The sequence below is a fragment of the Mus musculus genome, chromosome 14, assembly GCF_000001635.26.
Source record: "Mus musculus strain C57BL/6J chromosome 14, GRCm38.p6 C57BL/6J".
Taxonomy (NCBI): domain Eukaryota; kingdom Metazoa; phylum Chordata; class Mammalia; order Rodentia; family Muridae; genus Mus; species Mus musculus.
In genome coordinates, this window is record NC_000080.6 from 47,540,885 (window position 1) to 47,568,812 (window position 27,928).

The following is a 27,928-nucleotide window of genomic DNA, read 5'->3' on the forward strand; positions in this document are numbered from 1 at the left end:
CAGCCAAGTACTGTTAAAGGATTTATTGCAGTAATACAACAAAGGTTTAGAAAACATCTGTGTGATCAACCTGACCTGGAAGTTTCAGTCGCAGCAAGGGGGTTCTGACGTTGCAGCTTTCCCAATGCACACCTGAACCCCACCCAATGCTGACCCCCATACCATGGTAAGTTACATTTCTTGGTTCTACGTAAGACCATGTAAAGCAGCCCATGTGGTGCCTCTGAGTGTCTATTAGTATTACCTTGTTCCAAGAAATCATTTTTAAATGGAAAACATGATCAACTTCTATGGCTTTCGGTTTAAAAAAAAAAAACAAAACACCAGCTTCATTTTTTTTTTTCTAGAAAGCTGTTTGTGTACGGTTCTGACACCTACACAAAAAGTTTTAATGAGCAGCAAAGAGTGTAGGAACCAAACAGTGGTTGAAATGTGTATTTAAGACTATTTACAACAGGTGGATCCAGTGCAAAATAACAAAACCCCAAGGACTTGAGCAGCCTAGGCAGTCCGTGCTGGTCACTTACTGTGAGGGACGATGACAAAAGTGCCTCTGATTGATATGAAATAAAACAAGGCCACCCAGCCCTGTGCTTTCTGCAACTGTGGTTAAATTGCTGTAGGCGGTAGTTGGTGGCCTCTGCACTTTCTGTAGCTTCCTCCCAGCGCACTCAGTCTGTAAGTCCTAGAAGTAGGTGGTAAAACACGAGCCCAGCAGTCGCAGAGCTGAGCACAGAACAGACTCCAGCCGCCTGCTCCACAGCTGGGTATCTAGAGCTTGGGAACGTGGGGAACCTGGGCAGGATGAAGTCCTTCCTACACTTCTAATAACTGCCAAAGCGCCACAGCACCTCAATCTGCAGGCAAAGTACCAACCACAGTGTGAGTCAACAGAAGCCAGGGCGTGGCAGACTGCTGAAGGACCTGGCTGAGGTACCATCACACCAGTCACAACAGGAGGATATGGTGACAAGGCCAGGGGAGGGGGGTGCTTTCTCACAGGACTGCAGGAGTCTGTTACACAGAACTTCCTTTTTGAAGTTACTAAAAATAAAAAAAGAACTCCTTATGACTTGAACATAATGCCTCTCTTTTTATAGCTTTCTATAAGATTGTCATTAGAATGACCTCTGAGGAAATCCCTTGATAGCTGAGCATTTCCTGGGACAGCTGCTCCGCGCTACACTCTGCATAAGGTGCTGTCTTCAGTCTCAGAGACCCCAGGGACAAGAAGACCTCAGGAACAAGAAGGAAGAGTTCCCTGGAAACACCTGCTACTAGTTAACCCCACCACCACCACCAAGGAAGAAACCGGACAGCAAGCGAGTGACCACGTAAGTGTTCAGCCAACGCTCGGGTAGCATTTAGCCCATCCAGGGAATGATGGAGGAAGTGAGTGTAGTACAGACAATCCCAATGACTTATCTCCCTTCAGAATACAAGAGAACTGTTTAGACATCTAACCATCCCAGCAGACTCCCCATTCGCAGATATGGGTCTACAGAAATAAAGAATTTGGTTTCTTTGGTGTGTAGTAGGAAATCAGGAATGTGACGCACAATGACTGACAATAAGCAATAAGCAATAAGCTTTCATTTCCTCCTTCCCCAGACAACCACCTCTCCCGGATGAGGCCAAACTGCTGCTGGCCTGCTGGCTGGTCTCTCAAGAGGATGACAGAAAAACAAACTCAGCCTTTGTCTTTCATTCCTCATTACCAAGAAACACTTCTTTGTGATCTGATCAAAGCCTAGGACTTAGTGTCAGGGAGACTCTGCACCCAGGAACCAGCATACTGAGGACCTGGGCCCAGGAGCCCCGAGCTCAGGCCCTGACACTAATCTTGTCCTGGCGATAGCTTCCAAGCTCTATCGCAACTACACAGACAAGGTTATGAGAGTGCAGTGGGAAAGACTCTGAGACACAAAATCAGCATTTTTGGTCCCAACTCGTTAGCGGTGTCCAGTGTAAGCTTTGAACCAAGAGGTCACCGAGGCCGCAGCGGAGGAGATCATCCCACCAGCGCTGCTGCTGGCAATGGGTGGGGACACCTGGGTGCTCTGGCTCTGGGACACTTCCACCGGCTGGGAAGGGATGTCACAGAATCGGGGGCTTGGCAGGTTCTCCCAGTCTGTGCCCAGGTCAGTCTCCTCATCGCTTACACGCTCATCTCCACTCGCGTCTGATTCTCCAGCAACTCCAGGGTCCACAAATTCCATGGACTCCTCGAGGTCTGCTCGAACTTCAAAGGGTCCTGACCTGTGTGCAGACAGAGGGGCTTCGTAAGACACCACCGTTCTCCCACCCCCACAGTTCTTTGAGTTTGACATTTATTGGATATGAAAGAGGAAAGAGACTCACCTTGCTGCATTTCCTTCTGCGTGAATGTGTGTGCGAAGGTGCGAGTGTGTGCATGTGAGTGTGTGCATGAATAGCAGTCAATGAGCAGAAGGGAGCAGGCATGCATGTGGAGGCCGCAGGACAGCTTTCAGGAATTTCTCACCTACTTTTTTTTTTAGAACTTGTGCACACCAGGCAAGATGGGTGATTCTCCTGTCTGGCCTTCCATCTCACTACAGATGTGGCCACCTCATTCACCTGGCTTTTTCCATGGATTCGGGAAACTGAATTTGAGATCCTGTGCTTGCACAAAGAGCCCCTTAGCCCACTGAGCTCTGCCCCTAGCCCCATGTCTTTATTCATGATTGAGAAATCTGACTCCCTTGTCTATCTTTTTACTAGGTTTCTTTTCCATTACTGATTGAAAGACTGACTCTAGATTTTTATTTTCTCTACTGTAGATGTTGCAAACCTGTTTATCATTGTCTCTTTAAGGTGTGAGGCCTTTCTTACTAAAGAGAGTGAGTCCCTGCACAGTAATGTGTGGCTCCTCTGTTTTACTTAGTTTTGAGTTTAGGGCTTGGTTAAAATTTCTTTCCCTACCCTATGAGTATAAAATAGTCTTTCCTATTAGGTTTTTTATGTAGTATTTTAAACAGGATCTTTTATATGTGGAACTTGTTTTTATATATAGGATACAGCACGAGGACAACTTTTCCCTCCCTTGAAAGCCAACTAGGGAAACCCTGTTGAGCATCATCATGTGACTCAGCTGAAACACATCTGCGGGCACATCATCTGCTTCAAGACCCAGCTCTCTTTTCTATGGTATGCATACTGTTTATATGTTTATATGAAGGGTCTATAAATATAAAGATATATAGGGTGTGGTCCTTGAGATGAGCTTACTAAGTGGCCCCAGGCTGACCTTAGTCACAATCCTTTTGCCTGGGTTTCTTAAATTCTGAGATTAAACAAACACTGGTGTGCTTGTTTGTTTGTCTATTTGTGTTATTGGGGTGGGAATGCAATAGCAAGCATGTGGAAGTCCTAGAACAATTTGTGGGAGTCATTTCTCTCCTTTTACATGTGTGGCAGGGAGAACTAAGGTCAACAAGGTTGGTGGCAAGTCCCTTTATCTAATAAACCTTCTTGCTGACCCCACCCCCAAAATATCTTTTTTTAAAATTAACTTCATATCCACAGTTTGGAAAGGGGCCAGCCCTTCTTACTCTCCCTCTGCCCTTGGAATCGGTTTGTCTGCCCATCTGCTGAAGTTCTTGCTGGCCTTGTCTTAGCTGAGAGAACGATAACAGACTTCAGGCCTCAGATAACAGACTTCAGGCCTCAGTTCGTCAAAACTACTCTTCATCCGCACCAACAGGCCACTCTAGAACTACACGCCCTGTAACACCTCACTGGTTTTTTCCTACAGCTGCTCCCCAACTTGGGAATTGAAAATATGATGAGTCCAAAATGCAAATAAATCAACAAACAAATTTAAGCTCTGCACATGCTAGGCTCAGCCACACCCCTGCCCCTCTGAAGGAAAGATCCTAAGTTGCTCAGGCTAGCCTTAATTTGTGGTTCTCTTGCCTCAGCTTCCTGAGTGGCCAGATTACAGGCATTTGCCACCTCAGCCAGCTCAAAACCTCATTTAATATACTGTAGTAACAAACACCAATAAGAGTGCTTACATTAGCTTACAGTTTGAGCAAAATCTCAGTTTATGGTTTGAGTAAAAGCTCATTTTCCAAAGAATATACACATGAGGTATGTCCTGTCTCTACACAAACGTGCCCATGCTGATGAGAGCAAGGACAATGGGTAAGGCTAGAGCAGGGTGCCAAAGATAAGCCTATCCCGTTTGTGCTCCTTGGGCTTAGCAACCAAGAAGTCATCTAGAGCAGACCACAGCGCACGGAGCACATCTGATGTTACTGATTTCTGTTCTTTAAGCTGATAAATTTCAGACCAGCTAGCTCACTGTATGAATTCTAACAAGTGGTGACCAAACTGACCTGGTGAGGAAAAGAAATCCCAAAGACACAGAATATGCAAGCCCAAAAGAAAATGTACAAGAGAAGGCACAGCTTCCAGGGGCAGGTTAGAAAAAAACCAAGTGAGCGTCTAGAGAAGCACAAGGCAGCAGCCAGGGAACCCGGCTCCTCTACCACACATCACATGCTAAATGGACTGCACGACAACTTTCTGTCAGAAACGACTACAAAGGGATCCCAGAGCCCCACACACGACCCGCTGTTTCCTTGCACACAGTACTGTACAACGTTTGTCCTCCCCACAAAAAGAGGGACTTGGGGACCCTGGAGACTATGCCAGTGAGAACGGCTGAAGCGCAGCCCCAGAGAAAGCAGGCTTAGGGGAAGCCACACAGCAGCTTACCTGCCTAGGTGCTCAGAGCGCGGGCTGACCAAGTGCATCAGGTTCCTGAGTGTGTGCAGTGGTTGCAACTGATCCAGATTTACATGCTGGAAAAAGCAAAGGCTCCATTAGTCCTTTCAAATACACAGCAAATAAAACACGAGTTGAAAGCACGGGCTCGTACCTGAGAAGAACAAAGGTAAAGGATGTTTGCGTTCAGTTTCCTCACTGCGCGTGTCAGTTTCTGCTTGCTGAGGTTTTCGCCACAGAACTCGCTGTAAGACAAGCACACAGCTTCTAAGATCACTCACTCTGAGGAAGCTCTCTGTTAAAATGTTCTTTCTGAAGGCTATCTCTGAACTACAGTTCAGAGCAACACAGCACATTCTTCCTCCTTAGTAGACTGCCTGAGACAGACCCTTCCTAGGCTCCTCTGGAGGCATCCCCACCCACCTACAGAAACTGCAAATGCAAGTACCTAGGTGACTGAGCAACTCCACCTCTGGAGCGCAGGCCAACAGGGGACCAACCCCAACCCACTCATTTCAGAGTGACAGCTGTAGACTCCAAGGGGTGGGTGTGCGCGCGCGTGTGCACGCGCTCCTCTTCACCTCTTCTGCCTCTCTTCCTGGGACTCTGTGCCTTCTCTGCTTACAGTTTTCTTCCTTATTGTCCCCATACGTGGCTTGCTCCCTTCCTACTTGAGGCCCTGGGCTGGGGCTGTAGCTCAGAGGAATAGAATGCGCCCATCTGGGTTCAATCCGCCCATCTGGGTTCAATCCGCAGTATATAAAAACAGAGGAGGGGCCAGGCGTGGTGGCGCACGCCTTCAATCCCAGCACTTGGGAGGCAGAGGCAGGCGGATTTCTGAGTTTGAGGCCAGCCTGGTCTACAGAGTGAGTTCCAGGGCAGCTAGGGCTACACAGAGAAACCCTGTCTCAGAAACCCAAAAAAAAAAAAAAAAAAAAAAAAAAAACAACCAAAAAAAACAAACCAAAAAAGAAAAACAAAACAAAACCAGAAGAGGGCAAGCACATGCACCTCCTGCTCTCAGTGATGCCCACAGGCCCTTATCACAGTACATTTGTAAATTCTGGCTATGAATTACTTGAGCACACACCTAAAAGCCCAGCAACCAGATACCGAGGCAGGAGGATCCTGAGACCAGCTGGGCTGTACGATGAGATCCTACTTAAATACAAAAAGCAAAACACAAGTATAGGCTGCTACAATTCCATGATGTTTATGTGTGCTAGAAATGCCAGGGTAACTAGAGGTGGCACTCTTAACGTGCACTGCGAGACTGTGTCTTTAAACATTTAAACACTAGGTTTCCATAAGAACAAAATAACCCCCTCCACACCCCACTGATAAAATCCCTCAGCTCCCGGCGTGAAGACTCCGGATTCCTCCTTTCTCCTTCAGTTATTTCCCCAAGAACCAGATGGAGTCTGTGGGCTCTTCAGACCCCGTCTGTGCCTGTAGGAGATGGGGTCATCCTCAGAACCAGCCTCATGTTGTAGTCCAACCTTCTTGGGACGCTGGCTTTTCTCTCAGCCAGTGAAAGGGCACACCAGGAAGACAGAGGTGGACGGGTGACAATGACAGATAGCACTGCCACTGCAGGGACTTACCTGTTGCACAGCTTTTTGGGAAGATTGATGTCAAGTATGTGAGACACAATGTTGACGAGCTGCGTGGCGTAGCCCAGCGCGGCGCTGATAGTGTAGGCGGGGTTGTTATGCTCCATGTCTGTGAGTGCACACACACGTCAGGTAGGTTTTCACTTGCAGTGTTAGAATTACAATACTAATATCTAGACGTCACACTTATTCCATGGTCGGACACAAAAGTCCAAAATAGGCCAAGCATAAAAAATGGTCTACACTGACTGGGCCTGGTAATCTATCACCTAAATGATTAATGACCAACCTAGCTCATGTAGTGGCTCATACCTGTAAATACCAACCCTGGGAGGCTAGGGTAGGAGGCCAGCCTGAGCTACATAAGACCACTTCCCAAGATGGAAGCGTTATCACTTCCTCTGTACCTCTGCCTACCCCAAATCTGCTGGCTCTTCTCTCAGCACCGACCAAGAGTATGGTCCCTTGGCCACTTCCTCACAATCTGGGAGGGTTAGATTTCAAAACCAACTTAACTCAGCCAAGCCCCAGGAGACAGGATCAATGGGGATTGCCTGTGGGCATGTCTGCGGGTGTCTTGGTTCTGTTAACTGACATGGGAAGATTTAGCCCACTGGAGTGTCCCCATGGACTGGGCGAGAGTACAGAGAGGGAGCTGAACTCTTGCCTTCACCTTTTCCCAAGGCTGAACCGTAATCTGGAAGTGCAAGATGAAATGAAGCCTTTCTCCACGAAGCTGCTTGCCTTTTTCCTTCAGGGCGCTTTATACCAGAAATGAAACCAGGACAAAAGCCATCTCTCCAGGAAGGACAAAAGGCTCCCCAGCTTCCTCAGGCCACCTAACACTGCCCATGGCACAAAGCACACCCTCACTAAACATTTGCCCAATGAAAACTTTGTGTGGTAGCTGTATCAGAAACATATGCTGAATGACTAAATGAGCCATCCTTCTCCACAGAAGACAAACGGTAGGGGATTTCAATATCCATTTAATACTCCAATAGGGTGAAGCTGTAAGATAAAGCCAAAAGGCAAAAGGCAAGATACTCTACAAACATGAGATTTCCTCTCCCTTCTTCCCTACATAAGAGATAAGGTAAGGCTTGGCTATATAGCTCAGGCTGGCCTTGAACTCTGGACAATCCTCATGACTCAGCCATCCCGAAAGCTGGGACAACAGTCATGTGTAACCAGAATTCTTTTGTCTGCCTTTCTCTATGAATTAATACTAACACAGAAGTGAGTAATCACCAGTCATCAAGTGATGACTATACTGCATGGTATATCCATACAATGGTATATCCATACAATGGTATATCCATACAATGGAATATCCATACAATGGAATAGTATTTAGCCACACGTAAGAAGCAATGGAGGACTAACATACGCCATAACAAGAGCTTTGAAAGAGAAGGCTAAAGCAAACAGAGCAGAGAAAACACTGTACACTGTATGACCTCACCATCACTGGCTGGAAAGCAGAGCACAGGGCTCTCCCCTGCTCTCAGCAAAGGTTTGAGATGAACAGAGCTCACACCTGGCGAACGAATGCTGTACACACACTTAATCCAACTGCTCACGGCAGCATTCTTCACTCCGGCACGTAAAGTTTATCTCACAAAATATGTACACAAATGCACTTTCAAAGATTAGTTTTGCTTCTCACCAGGTCCTTGGGTTGTTTTCTTCTCTTCTACCCAATTGTAGTAAGCAGAGTAGTCCCCGTTGTTTGGTAGGCTAATCCACGGGCCTGTGATGCTAATGCTGGTGTCACCATTGTGGTCATCACAGACCCATCTTCCAGAGAGGTAAGTTGTCCTCCGGGCCTCAGCAAGCTTGCTCACCATGCTTGAGGTCATGGCACTGTCAGTCTCTGAAGACACGTCTGCAGGGTCTCTGCAACCAACAGCCAAGATTATACCGCAGCCACAGTATACATCTAATGCATGCTAAGAAAACATTACAAGCTAGGAGAAGAGCAGGAGAGGTTTTCTTCATGTCTTGCCCAGCCATACACATGTGTGTGTGTGTGGCACACATGAGCAGGAGAGGACGCTCATGTTCATGCAGACCACATCACTACATGGTGCAGCACCGGAGGACTGTGTGGCCTACTGTGACCACAAGCCACTATTTGCTACACAACTAGATAGGCACATGTTTTCTTGGTATAAAAATGTCAACCTTATGAAAAAGTTGCAAGACTTTTAAAGTTTCACCCAAATTACCTACTTAGGAAAATGCAATGATAAAAATTGGGAGGCCTAGATCCAATCCTCATACTGAATCCCAGAGCAAAATAAAACACAATAAAATCGTCAGTCTGTAAGACAGGGGCTCGTGCATGCCAGGCTGGCCTGGAATTTGCTGTAACACAGAGGCTGGCCTTGAATTCCTGGTCCTCCTGACTCAGCATCCTTAGAGCTAAGGTTATAGGTATGTGCCATCATACCCAGCTACAGTGGAACAGAAATCAGGTCATTTACCCTGCAGTACTAGTTAGTAACTCATCTGCAGACCCAACCCTGCAGCCACAAGAGCACTGTCAAGATCCTCTTTTGTGGCGTAGGATGCTCGCTCGGGTGCCTGCTGATCCATCAGGACATAATGTTAGCACAAGGCTTCTGCACTACTAGCCTCTCTCAGAGGCCTGACCAGTGGTCTCTATGCCAACTGGTAGTAATTTAACTTTTTCCACTGATCCAGAATACTTCCCAACTTTATATCTAGCCTTTCTACTAGCACTGAGGGACTGAACCTAGGCCTTTTGCTCACATGCTGCCTAAGGGCTCTACCACTGAGCAACATCCCCAGCCCCTTTGCACTTTTGATATTGAAGCAGGGTCTCTTTAGGTTGTCCAGGCAAGGCTGAACTTGCAGTCTGCCTGTGTAAGTCTCCCAGCTATCTATCTGTGACCTCAGGTCTGTGGCACCAGGAGCAGCTTTACCAGACACAGAGTACATGGAAACATCAGGGAGGGAATGGGTTTTTAAGTTGGAAGCAAAACTCAGATCTGGTAAGTTTTTAAGGAGCCAAATCTGGCAACACACCAAAGCGGAGACTGAGGGAGAGACAAGAAAGAATGGTTACTAGTCACCTACTGTCAGTCCAGTCAGAGCAAGAGAGCCAGGAGACACATGGCCCTCAGGTGGAGAGCATGTGAGATTTTGACGGTGATTTCCACACCCGCCAACCAGAATACTGAGATGCAGTGGACCGAGTGCGCACTCTGCTCCCAGTTCCACCTTGTTTGTTTGTTTGGTAGTGGTGGAGACTGAACCTACGAGGGGCTCATGCTAGGCAAGAGCTGAGCTACAGCTAGCCCCTTTTTAAGGTTGAAACAGGATCTGAATAAGTTGCCCAGGCTGGCCTTCAACTTGCAATCCACCAGTCTCGTCCTCCAAGAGACTAGGATTATAGGTTTGAACCACTAGACCAAAGTGAACTTGTCAAAAGCACCCAGGTGACTGCTAAGAGGGTAGGGAGGCAGGAAGGGAAAGAAAACCACTGTCCTCTCTACCCCCATTTCCTGAGAGCCCCTATGCTCTAGAGTCACAGTGCTGTTTCCTCAACAGCTTATAGAATAAACAGCCACTCCAGACAACGCTAAGTCTAGGCCTTGTCTATGTACTAGTTCACACTCAGTATTGCAGGTGATTTCAGCCTCCACTTAACAGACAAGGAAATCAGGTTTGTGGGTTCAACAGTGTGTCTCACATGCTCACAACTAATAAATGCCCTGACTGGCATGACTAAACAGATGGTTTCCCCAGGAGTTTGAGCCAGAATGTAACCTGAAAGCTGTGACAGAACACAAGCCACCCCACCCCTCTTCCCGACTGCCTCCCTTTTATTTACTGTTAGCTGAGGAAGATAAGAATCAAGTTTCATTATCAGGAAAGCCTACCGACCCTCAAATGAGGCCCAGTAAAAGTGCTGAACACTGAGAAGACAATGCTCAGCACCTGCCCACCCCTGAGCCTTCTTACTGTACCTCCCAGAAGTCTTCACTTCGTCGATTGGGAATATGATGGAGGTGAGCTCTAGGATGTGTGACCTTCGAAGCCGCGCCAACCGCTCATAGTGACTCTTCAAGTCAATGGTCTTCTTCTCCACCAGGTCCCCAAGCTTGCGGTTGTGCCGCTGAATCTTCTCCTTTTTCTCTTGGTGCCGCTGTGCTCGGCTGTAAAGCTTCTGGTTCTTTTCCTTGTTCTTGAGGAGACCTTCAGAATCTGCACAGGAAGCCATGTGAGCCTGTCAGCAGCTCTGCACCGCTCCCCTCCACGCTCACGAGTGTGCACGCAGAGGAACTTCACTAGGGCCTTCCTACACAGAGTCTGAAGCTTGTTAGGGTCACTGTACTCAAGTTAAGCTTCATCTGAGTCACAAAAACAAACGACAGACACCTAGGAACCACTTCCTCCGGACCTGTGTGCCGGCCCAGCAGTCGCCCTACACTGGTCCCATTAGCTGGTGTACAGTTGACTTAAGTCTTTCTCTCCATCCCCACCGTTCCTTCTGATTACATCTCACTTAAGTGCCACCCATCTCCAACCTACCCACTGCCCCCCTCTCTGCACCCCTTGAGTGAATGGGTGTGCATGTGCGTACATGATCCTCTCTCTTGCCTCAACATGCTGAATGCTGGGATGGGACTTCATGTGTGTGTCACCATGCATGGCTCTTGCACAATCTATAAACTACAGATAATACCTGGCAGTTCTCAAACACAGACCAAACTTCTGAACCTCCAAACAGGCATAGCCACAGATCTCTTTTACCCTCGCTATTTTCTGTGCCTCCTTCCACACTCACGATCCTCTTCTCAGATGGACCCACTCAATGTCAGGGAAAGCCTGCTAACACCCATCCACACACTGTTGTTCAAAATCCTACCCATCTGCTAATGTGCCGGATTTGGTCCTATTTTCCCCAATTTCCAGATTTTCCTTATTTGAAAGGCTCTGCCTCGGGGCTGGAGAGATGGCTCAGTAGTTAAGAGCACTGACTGCTCTTCCAAAGGTCCTGAGTTCAAATCCCAGCAACCACATGGTGGCTCACAACCATCTGTAATGGGGATCTGATGCCCTCTTCTGGTGTGTCTGAAGACAGCTACAGTGTACTCATATACATAAAATAAACAAATCTAAAGAAGAAAGAAAGGAAGGAAGGAAGGAAGGAAGGAAGGAAGGAAGGAAGGAAGGAAGGAAGGAAGGAAGGAAGGAAGGAAGGAAGGCAGGCAGGCAGGCAGGCAGGCAGGCAGGCAGGCAGGCAGGCAGGCTGGCTTGTGGCACGTACTGCCTTTCTTCTGGCTTCTGCAGTACACGACTCTCTTAGTTCTTCATGCCATACCCACTGAAGCCTTGCCACCTCCTAAGCAGACTGTATCAGGCACCTCACAAGCACCTGTGGACACAGCCACTGTCTCTGAGGACCTAAGCTTGCAGGTTAGCACTGGCATGAGCTTTCTTAGTTCCCCATCTCCTCTCAGAAACACCCTTTTCCCAAGCCAGCTCCATGCAGATGTCTGGGTAAAACCATCCCAGGATTGGTCAGTCCCATACAAGTTGTTTACTTTTACTTAGTTTAAAGATTCCATCATGCCCATGATATTTACTGACCCTTGGCAAGACCCTTGCCTTTGCTCCACCATCATGGCCACCACCTCTGGAATCATAAGCCCAGTCAAATGTTTTCTTTCATAAGCTGACTTGGTATGGTGCTTGACCACAACAAGTGTGGTGGCGCACGCCTTTAATCCCAGCACTTGGGAGGCAGAGGCAGGTGGATTTCTGAGTTCGAGGCCAGCCTGGTCTACAGAGTGAGTTCTGACACAGCCAGGGCTACAGAGAAACCCCGTCTCAAAAAACAAACAAAAAAAGAAAAAGAAAAAAAAAAGAAAAAAGAAAAGAAACGTGTCCAATGAGGTAAGGTTTCCCAGAGGTCATGAAATTCGGTCAGCACCTATGGTAACATCTGAAGCAGGTATCTGTAATGTGAAACCAGCACAGGTTTTATGGATGTGAATTCACTGGAGGGAAAAGCCACGGTTTCACATTCCTGCCTGAGCATCACAAGTAAGTGCCAAGTCAGACTCTGCAAATGTGCCCCAGGGTTTGGTTTTTATAGTGGTGGTGAGCAAGCCAGGAACTTAGAGCATGAAAGGCACTATAGTGAAGGCCTGGGGGTGGGGGTGGCTATGTAAATATCTTAAAGAGGAAAGCAAGTGGGGCTGGGGAGATGGCTAAGAGGTTAAGAGCACTCACTGGCTGCTCTTCCAGAGGTCTTGAGTTCAATTCCCAGCAACCACATGGTGGATCACAGCCACCCATAATGAGATCTGGTGCCCTCTTCTGGCCTATAGACATTCATGCAGGCAGAATGGTGTACATAGATAATAAATACGTCTTTTTTAAAAAAAAAGAAAAAAAGCAAGCAGAGTTAGGCTTCCCTGGTAGAATAATCTGGACTATGGGGCTGTACACGGTGGCACTAGAGATGAGAAGAGGCTTGTGAATCTCTGGCTAACCTGGGCTACAGAGCAAAATCCTTTCTCAATAAATACATAAATCTGAAGAGTGGAATGCTCTAAAACCAGAGGTTTCTTTTCTCCCCCCCCCCCCTTCATTTTAAGACAGGATCTCACTATGTAGCTCTGGCTGTCCTGTACGTGTAAACCAGGCCGGCCTCTGTCCGAGCACTGCGATTAACGGTGTGTGCCACTACGCCTAGCCTTAAAACCCAGACATTTTGACTGCTGACAAAAATGCTACAATTTTAATTCCACATAGAAACGAATTTCATCTTTAGATAGGTCCCAACAGCATATCTCAATACACACACACACACACATTCCCAGTATCAAAGAAAACTGAAATCCAAAACACTTATAATTACAAGCATTTCAAATTGGGGATTTGATATCTGCAACCCATAATCAAGTTTCCAGAGTCACTCACACCCTGTGATGGTCAATACACCAACCTGACAGGATCAAGTCACTCACACCCTGTGACGGTCAATACACCAACCTGACAGGATCAAGCACCACAAGGGATAAACCCCTGGCTATGTTTGTCAGGGAGTTTCTAGATTGGGTTAATTGAAGGGGGTGGATCCCAGACTGAACAGAAACAGGAAACAGGCTACATAAGGGCACGGTCTCTCCCTCCTGCCTCAGCTCACTGCTCCTTTGAGGAAGGTGTGTACTCACAACATTTGAAAACTAGCCAACTCCATGCCAGCTCCACCCCCCCCCCCCCCCCCCGCCTCGCCCCAAGCCACTCCCAGGAAAGTGATCACTTACTTTTCTTCATTTCCTCATTTCCTTTACATATTGTTTGCTTCAGCTGTTCAATCCTCATCTTGCATGACATTATTTTCCATCTCTTAAAAAATACACAACAGATGTCACAATTGTCAGTCTCATGGGATTATATACTTGATTTCACAGTCCACCTTAGGACGCAATGAAGAAAAAGCTCGTAACTCCATTTGTCACGACTGTGTTGACCTACAGTAGATTACAAAGGGGAACGTATTTTCTGGTTCCATACAGTAGCTGCTGGGAAATCAATGAGAAAGAAACTTACATAGATCTTTCTCACGGGTTAGAGCACAGAGAAAAATGCTTCTAAACTTCCCTTACCCAGTACATAGCTACCTACCAATCTGGCTAAGCTGCATGTGGGATATACAACTAGAATCCTCGCTTTTGGGATGTAGAAACAGAAGGTTCAGGACTTCAAGGCCACCCTGAGCTACATATAAAATCCTGCTTCAAACCCATCATAAAATAATTAGAATACATAAAGATTAATTTCCCTATATACTATCCAAATGTCATAGGGTCAATAGCACCCATGCCTAGTAGCTGCCACAAGGACAGAGCAGATTCCGAATGTCAGTGTCATCACCAAAGCACCAACCTAGGTCTACATTCAGATGACTCAGAAAAGTACATGGAACATAAAACCGTCCTGGACATCACTAGGAATGGCACAGCCAGGCACCGCTTTCCCTAGTGAATAAAGCATCACAGCTTATAGGACACACGGGTGGTGTGAATGAGAATGGCCCACAGGCTTAGACTGTTTGGATATTTGGTCCCGGTTGGTGGATGATCTTGGAAAGATAAGGCGGTAGGTATGGCCTTGCTGGAGAAGGTGTTATCACTGAGGGCAGGCTCTGGGTTTTCAAATGACCCCAGTATCCTCTCTCTCTCTGCCTCAGGGTCATGGATAAAGATATGAGTTCTCAGCTGTTCTTTCATTTCCCATAATGGAATGCTTTTTTGTTTTTTAATGATTTGTTTCAAGTATGTGAGTACATTGTTGCTGTCTTCAGACACACCAGAAGAGGGCATCAGATCCCCATTACAAATGGTTGTGAGCCACCATGTGGCTGCTGGGAATTGAACTCAGAACCTTCGGAAGAGCAGTCAGTGCTCTTAATTGCTGAGCCATCTCTCCAGCACCGACCCCCCCCCCCACACACACACACAATGGACTCTTAATACTCTGAGACATTAGGTGCTCTCTTTTATAAGCTGCCTTGGTTGTGGTGTTTTGTTGCGAAAATAGAAACAACTTGTTAGTTAATGCACAATTATTTTTGTATTGTCTCCTTAATCGTAGGTAATTAAAAGTATTTACAGCTGGGCAGTGGTGGCGCACACCTTTAATCCCAGCACTTGGGAGGCAGAGACAGGTGGATTTCTGAGTTTGAGGCCAGCCTGGTCTACAGAGTTAGTTCCAGGACAGCCAGGGTTATACAGAGAAACCCTGTCTCGAAAAAACAAAAGAAAAAGTATTTACAGTGTTAACATTTACATAAGCAGTCCCATGACACAAGATGCAGAACTGATGGCAGGGGGTTGCTGTTTATTTTTATTTGTCCATAAATGCTGGTGTGGAGGTGGGGCATGGAACACTCATGGAGGCACTGACTGTTCTGTGGATGTCAGGGATGGGGGATGGGAGGAGGAGTGGGGAGTGGAGATCAGCTCAGGCTTATTCGGTCCTTTACCCGTTGAGCCATCTGGCCCACTTCACTGGTCTTATTAACATGTTCCCATCATCCTGAATCAGCTAGCCTGATAGAAAGATGTAACAGCCTTTTGAAGACACAGTTACAGTGCCAATTTAGGTGACAGCAGCCTGAAAGGCTGGGCCAGGGTTCTTCAGAAGGCAATATAATGCTCTGAATCAGAATTCAATATATGGTACAGTTTCTCCCATAGCCAGGATCCACAAGTCCAGTAATCCAGGAATGGAGATGGGAATGGTTTCACTCAGTTCTGGTCACCCACTAGGAAAGTTTTTACTTCCTGTTCCCATGGCCCAGATGTTTTACTTGCAGAGTATTCCTGCCAGGAGATACCACAAACATTCCCTTGATCTTGAAGCTCAGAGTCCTGCTAACTACTTCAGGCTTCTGGTGCCCTTAAGCCAATAGGCTAAGAGAAAGGAATACAGTGTTAGTGTTAGTTAGGTTAGGGTGACCGATCCAGATTTCCAAGGGGAAACTGGTTTGCTTCCCCTCAACAGAAGAAAGATAGATCTGTCTGGAATGCAGTAGATCCTTTTGGTCTTATCTTGGTGCTCCCATGCCCTGGGAAACTACAACAATCCAAACCAGGCAAGATAACAAAGGGGACAGACTCTTCAGGTATGAAAATACGGGTTACTCTCCAGGAAAAGAACCAAGACCTGCTGAGGTGCTTGCTGAAGGTGGAGGACACGGCTGGGCAGTAGAGGACAGTAATAATAAATACCAGCTAAGGCCACCTGACCAGCCGCAACAATATGGGTTATAACTGACATGGCTATTTCTGTCATATTCTGTTAAGAACATGCTTGTACAGACTTTATCATGTAATGCAACATCAATTGAGATAATATCAATGGTTCTCATATCTAAGTTATGAGATACTAATAGAATGTCCCTCAAGGGAATCTACCTAGCCTAAAATATACAATGTGTTTGCAACTGTATATGGGGTATTTATATCATGTTAGGTATAATTATGACCTAGTTATTGTTTTTATTTGGAAATTAAGTGTGACATAAGCAAATATGATTGTATGTCAAGCTGACAAGGGGTAGTGGACTTTGTTGTCAACTTGACTCCATTCGGAATCAATGAAAAACCCAGCAACTGGGCATACATGTGAGGGATATTTGGTTACTGGATTATTTGAATCAGGTAGGAAGACCCAGCTTTAACACCGACCATCTGAGGTTTGAAGACCTATCCTAAATCTGGGCTCACCTCATGCCCTCTGTATAAAAGACATGCCTGCTTGTCCTCATTGTCATCGCCAAGGTCATCTCCCCTGCTGCTGAGGTATTCCTTCAGAAGTATCAGAGCCGACTTCCTGAGGATTCTGACATGTACTACAGACCAGCCTCATGGACTGAACAGATACTGAATTCCTGGACTCTGGTGGACAGCCACTGTTAAGACTGGCTGGAGCACAGCAGGTAAGCCATGCTAATAAGTCTCCCTTCTACATATATACAGATTTGTTCTATCACTTCTGTTCCTTTAGCGAACCTTAATACATCTGCTCCCACTTTTATCTTGTGAGGACGATGCTATAATACAGTCCAGCCTGACCTACAAACTCATGATCTTCCTGCGTTAGCCTCTCCACCGTGCATCACTAAGTCAGGCTGAGACGTGTTAGAAAGATTTTAGAAAAAATTTTATTGAACATCTTATTTATTTATAATACTCACAGAATGAGTCATTTATATTCTTTAACTGTCATAAAATTATACATGATGCAACCGCTAGACACTGCAGGAAACAGTTGGCCACTGTATTGAGTCCCTCCACCTTGTCAGGGATAAGCTTTTTGCTTTGTCAGCACGCAGCCCTCCGGCAGGCTACACTTCAGGGCTAATGCCTGGCCGGCTATATCATTTAGAGTATATTTAAAGTACAGACACAAAGGAATGACAGTTTCCTACCTTTTTTCATTGAAAATTATATCGCAGACATAGTTCCTTTGGATACATATATACATACTAACCACATTTTTACACCATTAAAATTGATTTGCCACATTAACTGGACAAAGTTATAAGATTCGCTGAGACAAAGGCAGCTAGCTCCACAGGCCACAGTTTCCTCTCAACTCCTGAACCTAGAGCATGCCTTTACTAACTTTAGTTCACTACCCATAAGTATCCGTGTTCTGTGTTCATTTCTCAGGAGGAACTTGTTGACCACACGAGTTCTCTGTCAGCAGCACAAACTATCCCCAAGTCAAGTGTCTCTGATGCTGCAGACAGGGGAAAGGGGTCAAATGCCTCTAACTTACACACCTGTGTTCATTCACCACCTTAGTGGTTAATTTTGTTTAATATGCAAAGCCTTTAAATTAGTTTACTATGCCAAAATGCTTTTGTGTGTGGCTTCTAAAGGCCCTAACAACCTCAAACTGCTTAAGTCCACTGCTAAATTATTTTTTCTTTTTGATAAAAACTGTAGTCTCATGTAGGTCCAGCTGGCTCCAAGCCCCAACCCTCTTATCATCCCCTCCCAAAAACTAAGATTCCAGGCATGCAAACCCATGCACAGCTCTTGCTAAATCTTTAGTATTTTACTTTAATCATGTGTTTATTTTGAGTAATCGTTACAAAACGATTGCTCTATTGGTTCTATATTAGTTTGCCAACAGCAGATTTGTATAATTATCCTTTATGATAGTTGTATAATTTAATTGGCTATTCCATTTGGCATATCTCCATGTAAAGTTTAGAAGGCCATACTACAAATAAATGTAAACACCAGGCTGTCAAATGTGGTGAAAAACTAAATTAAATAATTATTTCTTTAAGTGCCACCAATTTAAAAAATATGCACCCTCATATATGAAGAAAATTAGCTTAAATACTTCTTGGGACTTACCAACTGATCTGTAAGCCGCTTTCCTTCCATAGCTTTTAGTACTCTGTATGGGAAAGAGACAGATGGAAACCCTTACTGACAGTCTTATAAAACTCAAAAGATATAAATCTATTTTTTTTTAATTCTGTATTAGCTGGGCATGGTGGCACACACCTTTAATCCCAGCACTCGGGAGGCAGAGGCAGGCGGATTTCTGAGTTCGAGGCCAGCCTAGTCTACAAAGGTTATAGCCAGGGCTATACAGAGAAACCCTGTCTCGAAAAACAAAGCAAAACCAAAAAAAAATTCTGTATTATGTATACAGGTGTTCTGTCTACATGTGTATGTGTATGCGCCATGGGTGTACCTGGGCCTGAGGAAATGCCAGGTGGGGCATCAGGCCAGTCTCCTGGAGCTGGACTTGCAGACTGTTGCTGAGCCTCCACGGGGATGCCAGGAATGAAACCCAGGGCCTCTGGAAGGCTGACCCATCTCTCCAGGCCTGCCTAGTTTTTGCTTTTGTTTTCAAAACTGGCTCTTGCTATGTGCCCAGGTTAATCTCGAACTCAGTCTTTTGCATACTGCCACCCCTGGCTAAGAACAGCTGTAGTAAGGACCAAAGACCACCAGGCACTACAGGAGAGCTACCAGGTCAGTTTAGGACAGAAGGGTCAACAAAAATTCTTTTTTTTTTTAAGATTTATTTGTATTATATATATATGAGTACACCACTGCTCCCTTCAGATACACCAGAAGAGGGCATCAGATTCCATTATAAGATGGTTGTGAGCCACCATGTGGTTGCTGGGAATTGAACTCAGAGAACTTCTGGAAGTGCAGTCGGTGCTCTTAACCACCGAGCATCTGTCCAGCTCTCTACAAAAATTCTTAAACTTAAATCTAAGGTAAAAAATGTCATAAGGGGCCAACTAACAACTCAGTCCTGGGCCTTACCCTAGACTTACTACATCAGAGTGTCAGAGGCTAGGAGTCCAAGAATCTGCATCTTAAAACATTCTAGCCAGGCGTGGTGGCACACACCTTTAATCCCAGCACTGGGGAGGCAGAGGCAGGCGGATTTCTGAGTTCGAGGCCAGCCTGGTCTACAGAGTGAGTTTCAGGACAGCCAGGGCTATACAGAGAAACCCTGTCTCAAAAAACAAAAAAACAAAAAACAAAAAAAATTCTATCTGGCCGGGCATGTTGGCGCACGCGTTTAATCCCAGCACTTGGGAGGCAGAGGCAGGCGCATTTCTGAGTTCGAGGCCAGCCTGGTCTACAGAGTGAGTTCCAGGACAACCAGGGCTACACAGAGACACCCTGTCTCAAAAAACCAAAAACAAAAACAAACAAACAAGAAACAACAACAACAAAAAAAGATAGTCTACTAAATGGGGTGGCAATTCACAAATCTGCACACAGAAGCAACAGACAAACTTCTACAGATTAAAAGACTTTAAAGACTTACTCTTTCTGAAATTCTTCTTGCTTGTTCTTAAGTTGGCTTAGTCTTTCCTTCTTGTCAATAAACCTGTTTAAAACAAAACCAAACCAAACCTTGGTTTATTTGCATGTCCTTCCCCTGCCCCAGGTTAATGAGATTCCACCAATCCCCCGGCTGACCACTTCTGCAAATTCCTAGGGAAATACCTAGAATCCGGGAAGTAAACACAAGAGGGTGCACACTCTGCTCACCACCAGGTATCTAACCAAGCTGTCAGCTGGAAAGCTCTTTCCTCACTCCAGTGCTTGTAGATTCTGTCCTGTACCTGTTTCCCAAAATACACATAGCAGAATACTAACATGAACTTTTGTTGTTTTTGAGACATTCTGTATCCCTGGCTGACCTATACAGACCAGGCTGGGCTTGAATTCTGAGGGAGCTGCCTGCCTCTACCTCCCAAATAATGCTCCCAAAGAACACATGAGTATGCACAGCACCATTAATGTGAACCTGAATCAAAGTAGTTGAGGCTTTCATTATGAAAAGAATCATAACTGCCAAACTTAATTTAATCCTGCTTTCCTCTACAAATTGAGTCCCTACAACTTCTGTTCTGTTTTGACTTTTGAGAAAGGATCTATATAGTCCTTCCTCCCTTTCCTGGATCTCGGTATGTTGACCAGGTTGGCCTGGAATTTATTGAGATCCACCTGCCTCTGCCTTTCGAGCACTGCGATTACAGTTGTATGCACCAGTGCCTGGCTGAATATTTACAACTTGTAAAGTAGATTTATTTCCACTGGAAGCTTATAAAATAGCAAAGAAAGGCATATCACACCACTGCTAACTGTTTTTCTAGGTGTGTTGGTCTTCTGGCTATATATTTGAATTTAGTTTTTAGGTTAAAGTGGCAATTTAGAATAACTTACCTCTCTCTTAATTTAAAATTTGACATATTAAAAATTAAAAATCAGGGCTGACTCAATGGTTAAGCATTTATTCTTGCAGGACTCAGGTTTAATTCCAAGCACCCACATGGCAGCTCACAATCATATGTGATGAGTTCCAGGTGGTCCAAAGCCCTCTTCTAACCTACACACACCAGGAACACACATCAGAAACATATACATGTGGGTAAAATGCTCATATTCACAAAATACATAAGTCTAAAACATTTTTTAATTTTAAAAATGTGATGTTGTCATAAATAAATGGATTGTGTCATGTTTACATTTGCTTAGGCATATCAATCTCCCAAGCATTTATCGCATCTTTATGGTACAGATAATTGAAGTCTTTCATGACTTTTAAAAGCAACTATCTATAGTCATTCTACTTCACAGCAGGACTTGCAGCTCTTACCTGGCGATAACTGACCAAGCTTTCACTACTCTCCCTCCTCCTTGGCCCTGTAACCGACTGAGACCAACTCTTAGATCACACATGCAAGTAAGACTGTAGGTCCGTCTCTATCTCCACCCGGCTTCTTCCATTTCACACTGCAGTCTCTAGTTCTGACCATGCTGTTGAGAGTACTTGTTAATAGAATACGAAACTGTAAATGCCCCCTCTCAGTCACTTCAGTTCAAGCCTACAATTTCTGATAAACATGTATACCTATACACATAAGAAAAATAATTTTTAGAGAAAAGTCTTACAAACATATATTCTTTCCTGTTCAGCCAGTCATCTGACACCCCGGAAACCATTTCCACAGGACATAGACAACCAAAAAGATACTGGGGAAAAACAGAGGCATCTAAATGCACTTTTGCCATGCATTTCCCTTGAAACCTATGGTAACATCTAAACTTTTTCCTTATCCCTTAAACCCAGCTCAATTTCCATAGTCCTGTATTTCTGCTTCTGGGTAAAAGATACAAGCATGTATTTCTAAGTCATTGGTGAAGATTACATCCGTTCCTAAGAAACACTGAAGCCTCATCGTATCATATGGCCAGAAAATGGTCTTTCTCTCTCTCTATTGCACACTAGGAAAACCCTGGCTTCTAACACATCAGGCAGACCCCCAGCTGCCCAGATCAACTTTCCACTCCCAGTCATCTACCTACCATGAAGCAATCAACAAGTCTTTCCTGGATTTGAGGAAAGAGATTACACAACCTGACAGTTTTCTATTGTGTAACAGTGCTATTTTGAGAGTTAGGTAAAGAATAATCCAGAAGAATTGGGCTCCTGTTAAGACAGCATAAACATCCAGTAGTATGGGACACAGGGACTCTGCTGGAAGAACTGCTTCCCACCTCAGGGATGACAAGCAGAAACATGCTCCTCTCTGTTCCTATGAGGGGTGTGTGTGTGTGTGTGTGTGTGTGTTAAAGTTCAGATGGAAGAGAATAACCCCAGAATCCCAGCACTTGGCAGGCTGAGATGGGAGGATTACCCAAATTCAAGACTAGCCTGGGCTACATAGTGCCAGGTCATCCCCCAAAACCAAAACACAAAGTTCTTCTGAATAACCAACCTCATTATTGACACTGTCTACTTCATTATCTAGTTTTCCCCGAGCTGCCACCTCTTCAGCTAGTCTAGGTTAACCCAGGGTGCAATGGTGCTGTGAGGCTCCAGGCTTTATTTCCAGTCAGAGAGAGGTTTCCATGAAGTAAAAGTAAAAGGAGTTGAAAGGCAAGCAGACTGCAGAATTATTTATAAATGAGACAGTAGCACAAGCAACCTTTGCTCTCGAAGTTCAAGGGCTGCCAGAATCAGTTAAATGCTTGAGAGCAGGTGCCTTTCTCCTCAGCAATTTACTAGGGGAGTTGAGCCATGTACTGACATGCAACTGGAGCTCTAAAAAGTGGCTAGCTATCGGGCCTGAAGAGATTCTTTCATCCTATTAGACACTGGGTAATGCTCTGAAAACGAAAGAAGGCTGACAAATAGCTTCTGAAAGGGGAGGATGAGTGACCACTGTGGTGGTCCTCTAAGGTGCAAATGGCTGAGAGACTTACTTGTTCTTCACTTTTCTGCTTCGTTAGGAAAATAGATAAACTCTAAGAGCATCCCTCTCCAGAAAACTCATCTTAATACTCAGAGTTAGCCACAACTTTCTATGTAAGATTGTGCTTCCGAGTTTGCAATGCTGGGCGGTCAGAGGAAGGCTTTGCACATACATACCAGGTAAACACTCTACCATTAGGCACACTTACAGCACTGTTTGGAAAGGAGCACCTACCTCCTTGACCATGCTTATGAGCATGTCACTGTATCACTGTATCACTGAGCTGATGATGTGACAGAACAAGAAGCTGTGCCTTCAGGGAAAGACAATTTGGATGCTGGCATTTTACTCAAATAACATTACACACGTAGGAGGCATTATCCCACCGCAAAATGCACCAAGTGCCAAAGCAGCAATGATGGAGAGTCTTGCAGGGAAGATCAGAAGGGACATTTAACTTCAGGTGAGCATGCTGGATGTCCACCAAGAGATAATAACAAAAATGTACTGCATGTGCACGGTGGAATTTTATTTGGCCATAAATAAAATGAAATTATCAGGAAAATAGATGGAATGTAGTATTAAATGAGTTAACACTGGTTTCCAAAGACTAATACAACATATTCTCACTCATATACAGACCCTAGTTTCCCTCTCTATCTGTCTGTCTCTGTGTGTCTCTGTCTGTGTGTGTGTGTGAGAGAGAGAGAGAATTACTTCCGGCTCAGACCAGAAAACTGGAAAGGAGTTCACGGGTTGGGGGCAAAAGAAGCTTTAGGAAATGCAGTGGAGGGTGACAAAACTCATGATATGACCTATGATCGTGGAAGAATATTAATAACCGGAAGGTTCAAGTATAAGGGAGAAGGAATATGGGTAAGGGAGGAACAACCAAAAATAAGTAGGCAAGAGGTATAATATATTATAACTGCAGTCGAAAGCAAGAGAAGGGTGTAAGTAACAGGTTGACGTGATCTTGCCTACTTTTCTGAAGGTGAAAAATCAAGGGTGGTTATGTATGCACACTAGACAGGATTACATGTGACTACATAGACCTGGTGGTTGTGAGCCACCATGTGGCTGCTGGGAATTGAACTCAGGACCTCCGGAAGAGAAGTCAGTGCTCTTACTTGCTGAGCCATCTCTCCAGCCCCCAATCTAGGAATGAGGGATGGTAGACAGACTCAAGATATTCTCTGGGGTTGGACTGAATTAAACTGGCTGCTGCCTTGAGTTAGAGGGAAAAAGTAAAGTTCAAGAAAACTCTCAGACTTCTGGCTTTAGTAACCAGGGGACTGTAAATGATAACAGAAGGAGGCTCAGGGCTGGCCAGTGGTCTGTTCCTCACACCTTTTATACAGCAGGCAGGATGCAGAGGCAGATGGGAGGTTGAGGTCAGCCACGATTCGGAGAAATCCTGTCTAAAAAAACAACCAGAAAAGTGGTCTTAGGAGGACTAAAAGACTGAATTCTTGGGGGCTGGAGAGATGGCTCAGCAGGTAAGAGCACTGACTTCTCTTCCAAATGTCCTGAGTTCAAATCCCAGCAACCACATGGTGGCTCACAACCACCCATAATGAGATCTGACACTCTCTTCTGGGGTGTCTGAAGACAGCTACAATGTACTTATGTATAATAATAAATAAATCTTTAAAAAAAACTAAATTCTTTAGTCTGCTATATGAGGATACAATAGTTTACAAAATACTATCTTGCCCTCAGAGTCTACACCCGAGGGGATCAGACAATCAGTAAGTTATCACATGGTGATAAGACAATAAGGCACATAAGTAGGAATAAGAGCATTAAAGGGTCCAAAGAATCTTTAATATGTAAGCAGAGTTCTGAAGGAAACAGAAGCAGCCATGGTTACTACAAGAGTTCTTAGCTATCTGTAACTTCAAAGGCTCTGAGGCAGGGATGTTCTTGAACTGACAGGGAAGCCAGGAAACCATTTTCTCCCTTAATAAGGAAGAAAAATAACAAGAGATTAGGTCAAAGGAATTATATTTGGAACTTTGGCTCAAGATTGCAGCTTTTGCCAGGTGGTGATGGCACATGAAATTAGTCCCAGCACTCAGGAGGCAGAGGCAGAGGCAGAGGCAGAGGCAGAGGCAGAGGCAGAGGCAGAGGCGGGCGATCTCAGTGAGTTTCAGGCCTGCCTAGTTTCCAGAATAACATCCATGACAGTCTGGGCTACACAGAGGAACCCAGGCTTGAAGAATCAAGGCTGGGCGTGGTGGTACATGTCTCTGCAGGTCAATCTCTAAGTTCCAGGCCAGCCTGGTCTACAAAGTGAGTTCCAGGACAGCCAGGGATGTTATACAGAGAAACCCTGACTCACAGAAACAATAACAAAACAAAGTAAGATTGCAGCTTTCACTTTGAGTAAAACAGAACCATCAGAAAGTATGAACAGAAGAGTGGCGTGGCATTACCTCTGTAACAGGTTAACTACACAAGAAGGGGATGGGAAGCAATAATCCTCTTGGAAAGGATCAGATTTAGGGGAAACTTTGAAGAGCTAGAATCTGCTGATGAGATTAGATATGGTGGCTTACTGAGGACTGGAAGGTTTTTTTAGTCTGAATAAAAGGAGGGTATTGCAATTTACTGTATAGAGATGATGTGAAAAACACATTTATTAATATAAAACTAGGAGTTCAGATTGCCATGTTAAAATAGTGATTACTACGTGGCTTGAGAGATGGCTCAGCCATTAAGAGCACTGACTGCTCTTCCACAGGTCCTGAGTTCAATTCCCAGCAACCATATGGTGGCTCACAACATCTGTAATGGGATCTGATGCCCTTCTGTGTCTGAAGAGAGTGACAGTGTACTCACATACATTAAATAAATCCTTTTTAAAAGAATTTTTAAAAATAGTGATTACTATCACAAACAGGAGACAAAAGGAGTTAAAGTCAAACACAGTACTGGATAGCATGCTCGTCTGGGTTGGATATTCAAGAGTGGCAGTCTTCAAGCCCAGCGTGGTGGCGCACGCCTTTAATCCCAGCACTCAGAAGACAGAGGCAGGCAGATTTCTGAGTTCGAGGCCAGCCTGGTCTACAAAGTGAGTTCCAGGATAGCCAGGGCTATACAGAGAAACCCTGTCTCAAACACCCCCCCCCCAAAAAAAAGTGGCAGTCTTCAGCATCTAGATGGTATTGAAATTACAAGAGTAAAAATAGGAAAATGTGGGCTGGAGAGATGGCTCAGCAGTTAAGAGCACTGACTGCTATACCGAAGGTCCTGAGTTCAATTCCCAGCAACCACATGGTGGCTCACAACCATCCATAATGAGATCTGGCACCCTCTTCTGGTGTGTCTGAAGACAGCAACAGTGTACTCATATACATAAAATAAATAAATCTTAAAAATAGGAAAATGTAGAAGCTAAATATTTCATAAGACTCAACAATGAGACATTCCTATCTCCTACTTGTTTTTCTTAAAACAAAACTGGTTTAACTTTTAGAGCTATAACGTACTAAAATCATCATGTGGATCCATAAAACAGCAATGAACTTAAAAAGATGCTGTTACACCAGTATTTTCAGAAGAAAAAGAAATGAGCCCCATTCACAGGAATAATGGGGATTAAAACACCCCCAAAATTTACATGTTACATAGCCTTGCAGTTAAATGCACCCGTATATGGATCCAGGATGTCTGGGTTTTAACTGTTTGGGGCCTTGGAACAAGGCATTTACTACGTACAAGTCTCCTCAAGTAATCGGCTGGCAATAACTTGCATGGGTTGTTGTAAAAAAATAAATGCTTCAAATTTAGGACTAAAAAATTGTTTTATCTGGACATAATAGCACACACACTTTTCCCAGCGCTCAGGAAGCAGAGGCAGAAGGATCTCTCCGAGTTCCAGGCAAGTCTTATTTATATAGTGAGTTCCAGGCCACCCAGAGAGAGCTACATAGTGAGACACTGTCTCAAACAAACATACTAAAAAGTTACCTATTTCGTTATTGTTGAAACAAACGTTAGGAGTAAAAGATTCTTCAGCTAAGCATTCAGTTTTCTAATATCTTAATTCAAAAGAAAGACAAAATATTTCCTTAAACGCAGTTCTTTTAACTAAGGACTTGCAACTCAAAAACACAGTCCAGTATCCCCAGTGACAAAATCAACTTTGGGATTACAGAAGGAAGTAACCTAGTCCTGGTCCTCGTTCACAAAGAGCTGTATCCACCTGTGACACAGACAACCAAGGTTCAAGCCCTCCTAACCAATTTAGTTCTCTGCGGATTCCTTCTGTAAAATGTATTTATGTCTGAAGACGGGAAAAGGTAAAACTACGCTTCTGAATGGGAGAACTAAGACTCCTCTACACAGACTTCTCCAGAAGGACTGTATTTCCTTTCCCCAAGTACCCAAGAGGACCCTAGAGAAACTCTGGTGGGTGGTGGGGAACAGCAACCTACGTTCACCTAGCACCCACCCCCACCCTGCCACTGGCAACAAAGCGCCAGCGCAAAGCAGCTCCATTCTCTTTTCCACACTCGCAGGGCTCCTGGGCCCGGCCTAGGGTGTCCAGCCTCCAGCCTCTGGTGGCTGGGCCAGAGGAATCAGAGAAGCAGAAACAATAGGGCCGTGGCGGCCGCCGTACCTCTCCCGGTCGCGGCCGTCGAAATAGACGAAATCACCGCTCTGGACGCACTTGGCGCAAGTCAACCGCCGGCGAGTGGTGTTGCACAGAGGACACCGCTCAACAGCCACGTAAAGGCCCTCGGCGTCGTCCACCGAGTCCACCAGGTCCCGTGCTAGCGCCCGCGGCCCAAAACCAGGAGCCTCGGGCGTCCAAGATCCCTTCCCACTGGGAGACGCCATGATGATCTGAGCTCAGGGCCAGTCACGTGGGATTTTGTTTTTATCCAGGTGCATCCTGGGCTCGGAGGCGGGGCCTGAAGGCCGGGGCGGGAAAGGGGGCGGTCCAGAGGTTGGGGCTGGAGCTCAGAGGCGGAGAATCTAGGAACCAGGGATCTTCTTGTCCTACTTCCCACACTCCTTGGCGGCTGCGCAGTTCAACCCTTGGAGTGGCGCCAAACGAAGCCTCTACGTTATGCAAAATACAGTAATAAGTGCCCAAGCATTCTCAGTGAAGGTGCGGGAACAGAACAAGGGATTTCATTTCATTCATTAAGGTTACTTTTAGGTTTTGGGCTAAAACTGCAAGGAGCAAGGTTGGGAGAGAGTTGGATCTCAAACTAACTGAAGTTTGACTCACCTTCCTTCT

At 45.3% G+C, this 27,928-nt stretch overlaps 1 protein-coding gene across 1 annotated transcript; it reads right to left on the bottom strand.

Moving 5' to 3' along the window:
• Nucleotides 1–8: 8 nt before the first annotated feature.
• On the bottom strand, nucleotides 9–27,550 carry Atg14 (autophagy related 14). Its single transcript, NM_172599.4, has 10 exons — nucleotides 27,302–27,550; nucleotides 19,737–19,799; nucleotides 18,290–18,332; nucleotides 13,676–13,757; nucleotides 10,364–10,601; nucleotides 8,035–8,264; nucleotides 6,357–6,474; nucleotides 4,907–4,997; nucleotides 4,744–4,829; nucleotides 9–2,259 (listed from the first exon to the last, which is right to left on the bottom strand). Exons 1-10 carry the CDS (start codon nucleotides 27,520–27,522, stop codon nucleotides 1,953–1,955), a joined length of 1,479 nt encoding a protein of 492 aa, NP_766187.1. The 5' UTR covers nucleotides 27,523–27,550; the 3' UTR covers nucleotides 9–1,952.
• Between the last annotated feature and the right edge of the window lie 378 nt (nucleotides 27,551–27,928).

Excerpts from the sequence above, each read along its gene's own strand:
- Atg14 (NM_172599.4), bottom strand. The coding sequence starts at position 27,522 with ATGGCGTCTCCCAGTGGGAAGGGATCTTGGACGCCCGAGGCTCCTGGT. Across the intron at positions 19,800-27,301 it reads GACGGCCGCGACCGGGAGAG|GTTTATTGACAAGAAGGAAA; the intron begins GTACGGCGGCCG and ends TGTTTTAAACAG. Across the intron at positions 4,830-4,906 it reads TTTACCTTTGTTCTTCTCAG|CATGTAAATCTGGATCAGTT; the intron begins GTACGAGCCCGT and ends TGCTTTTTCCAG.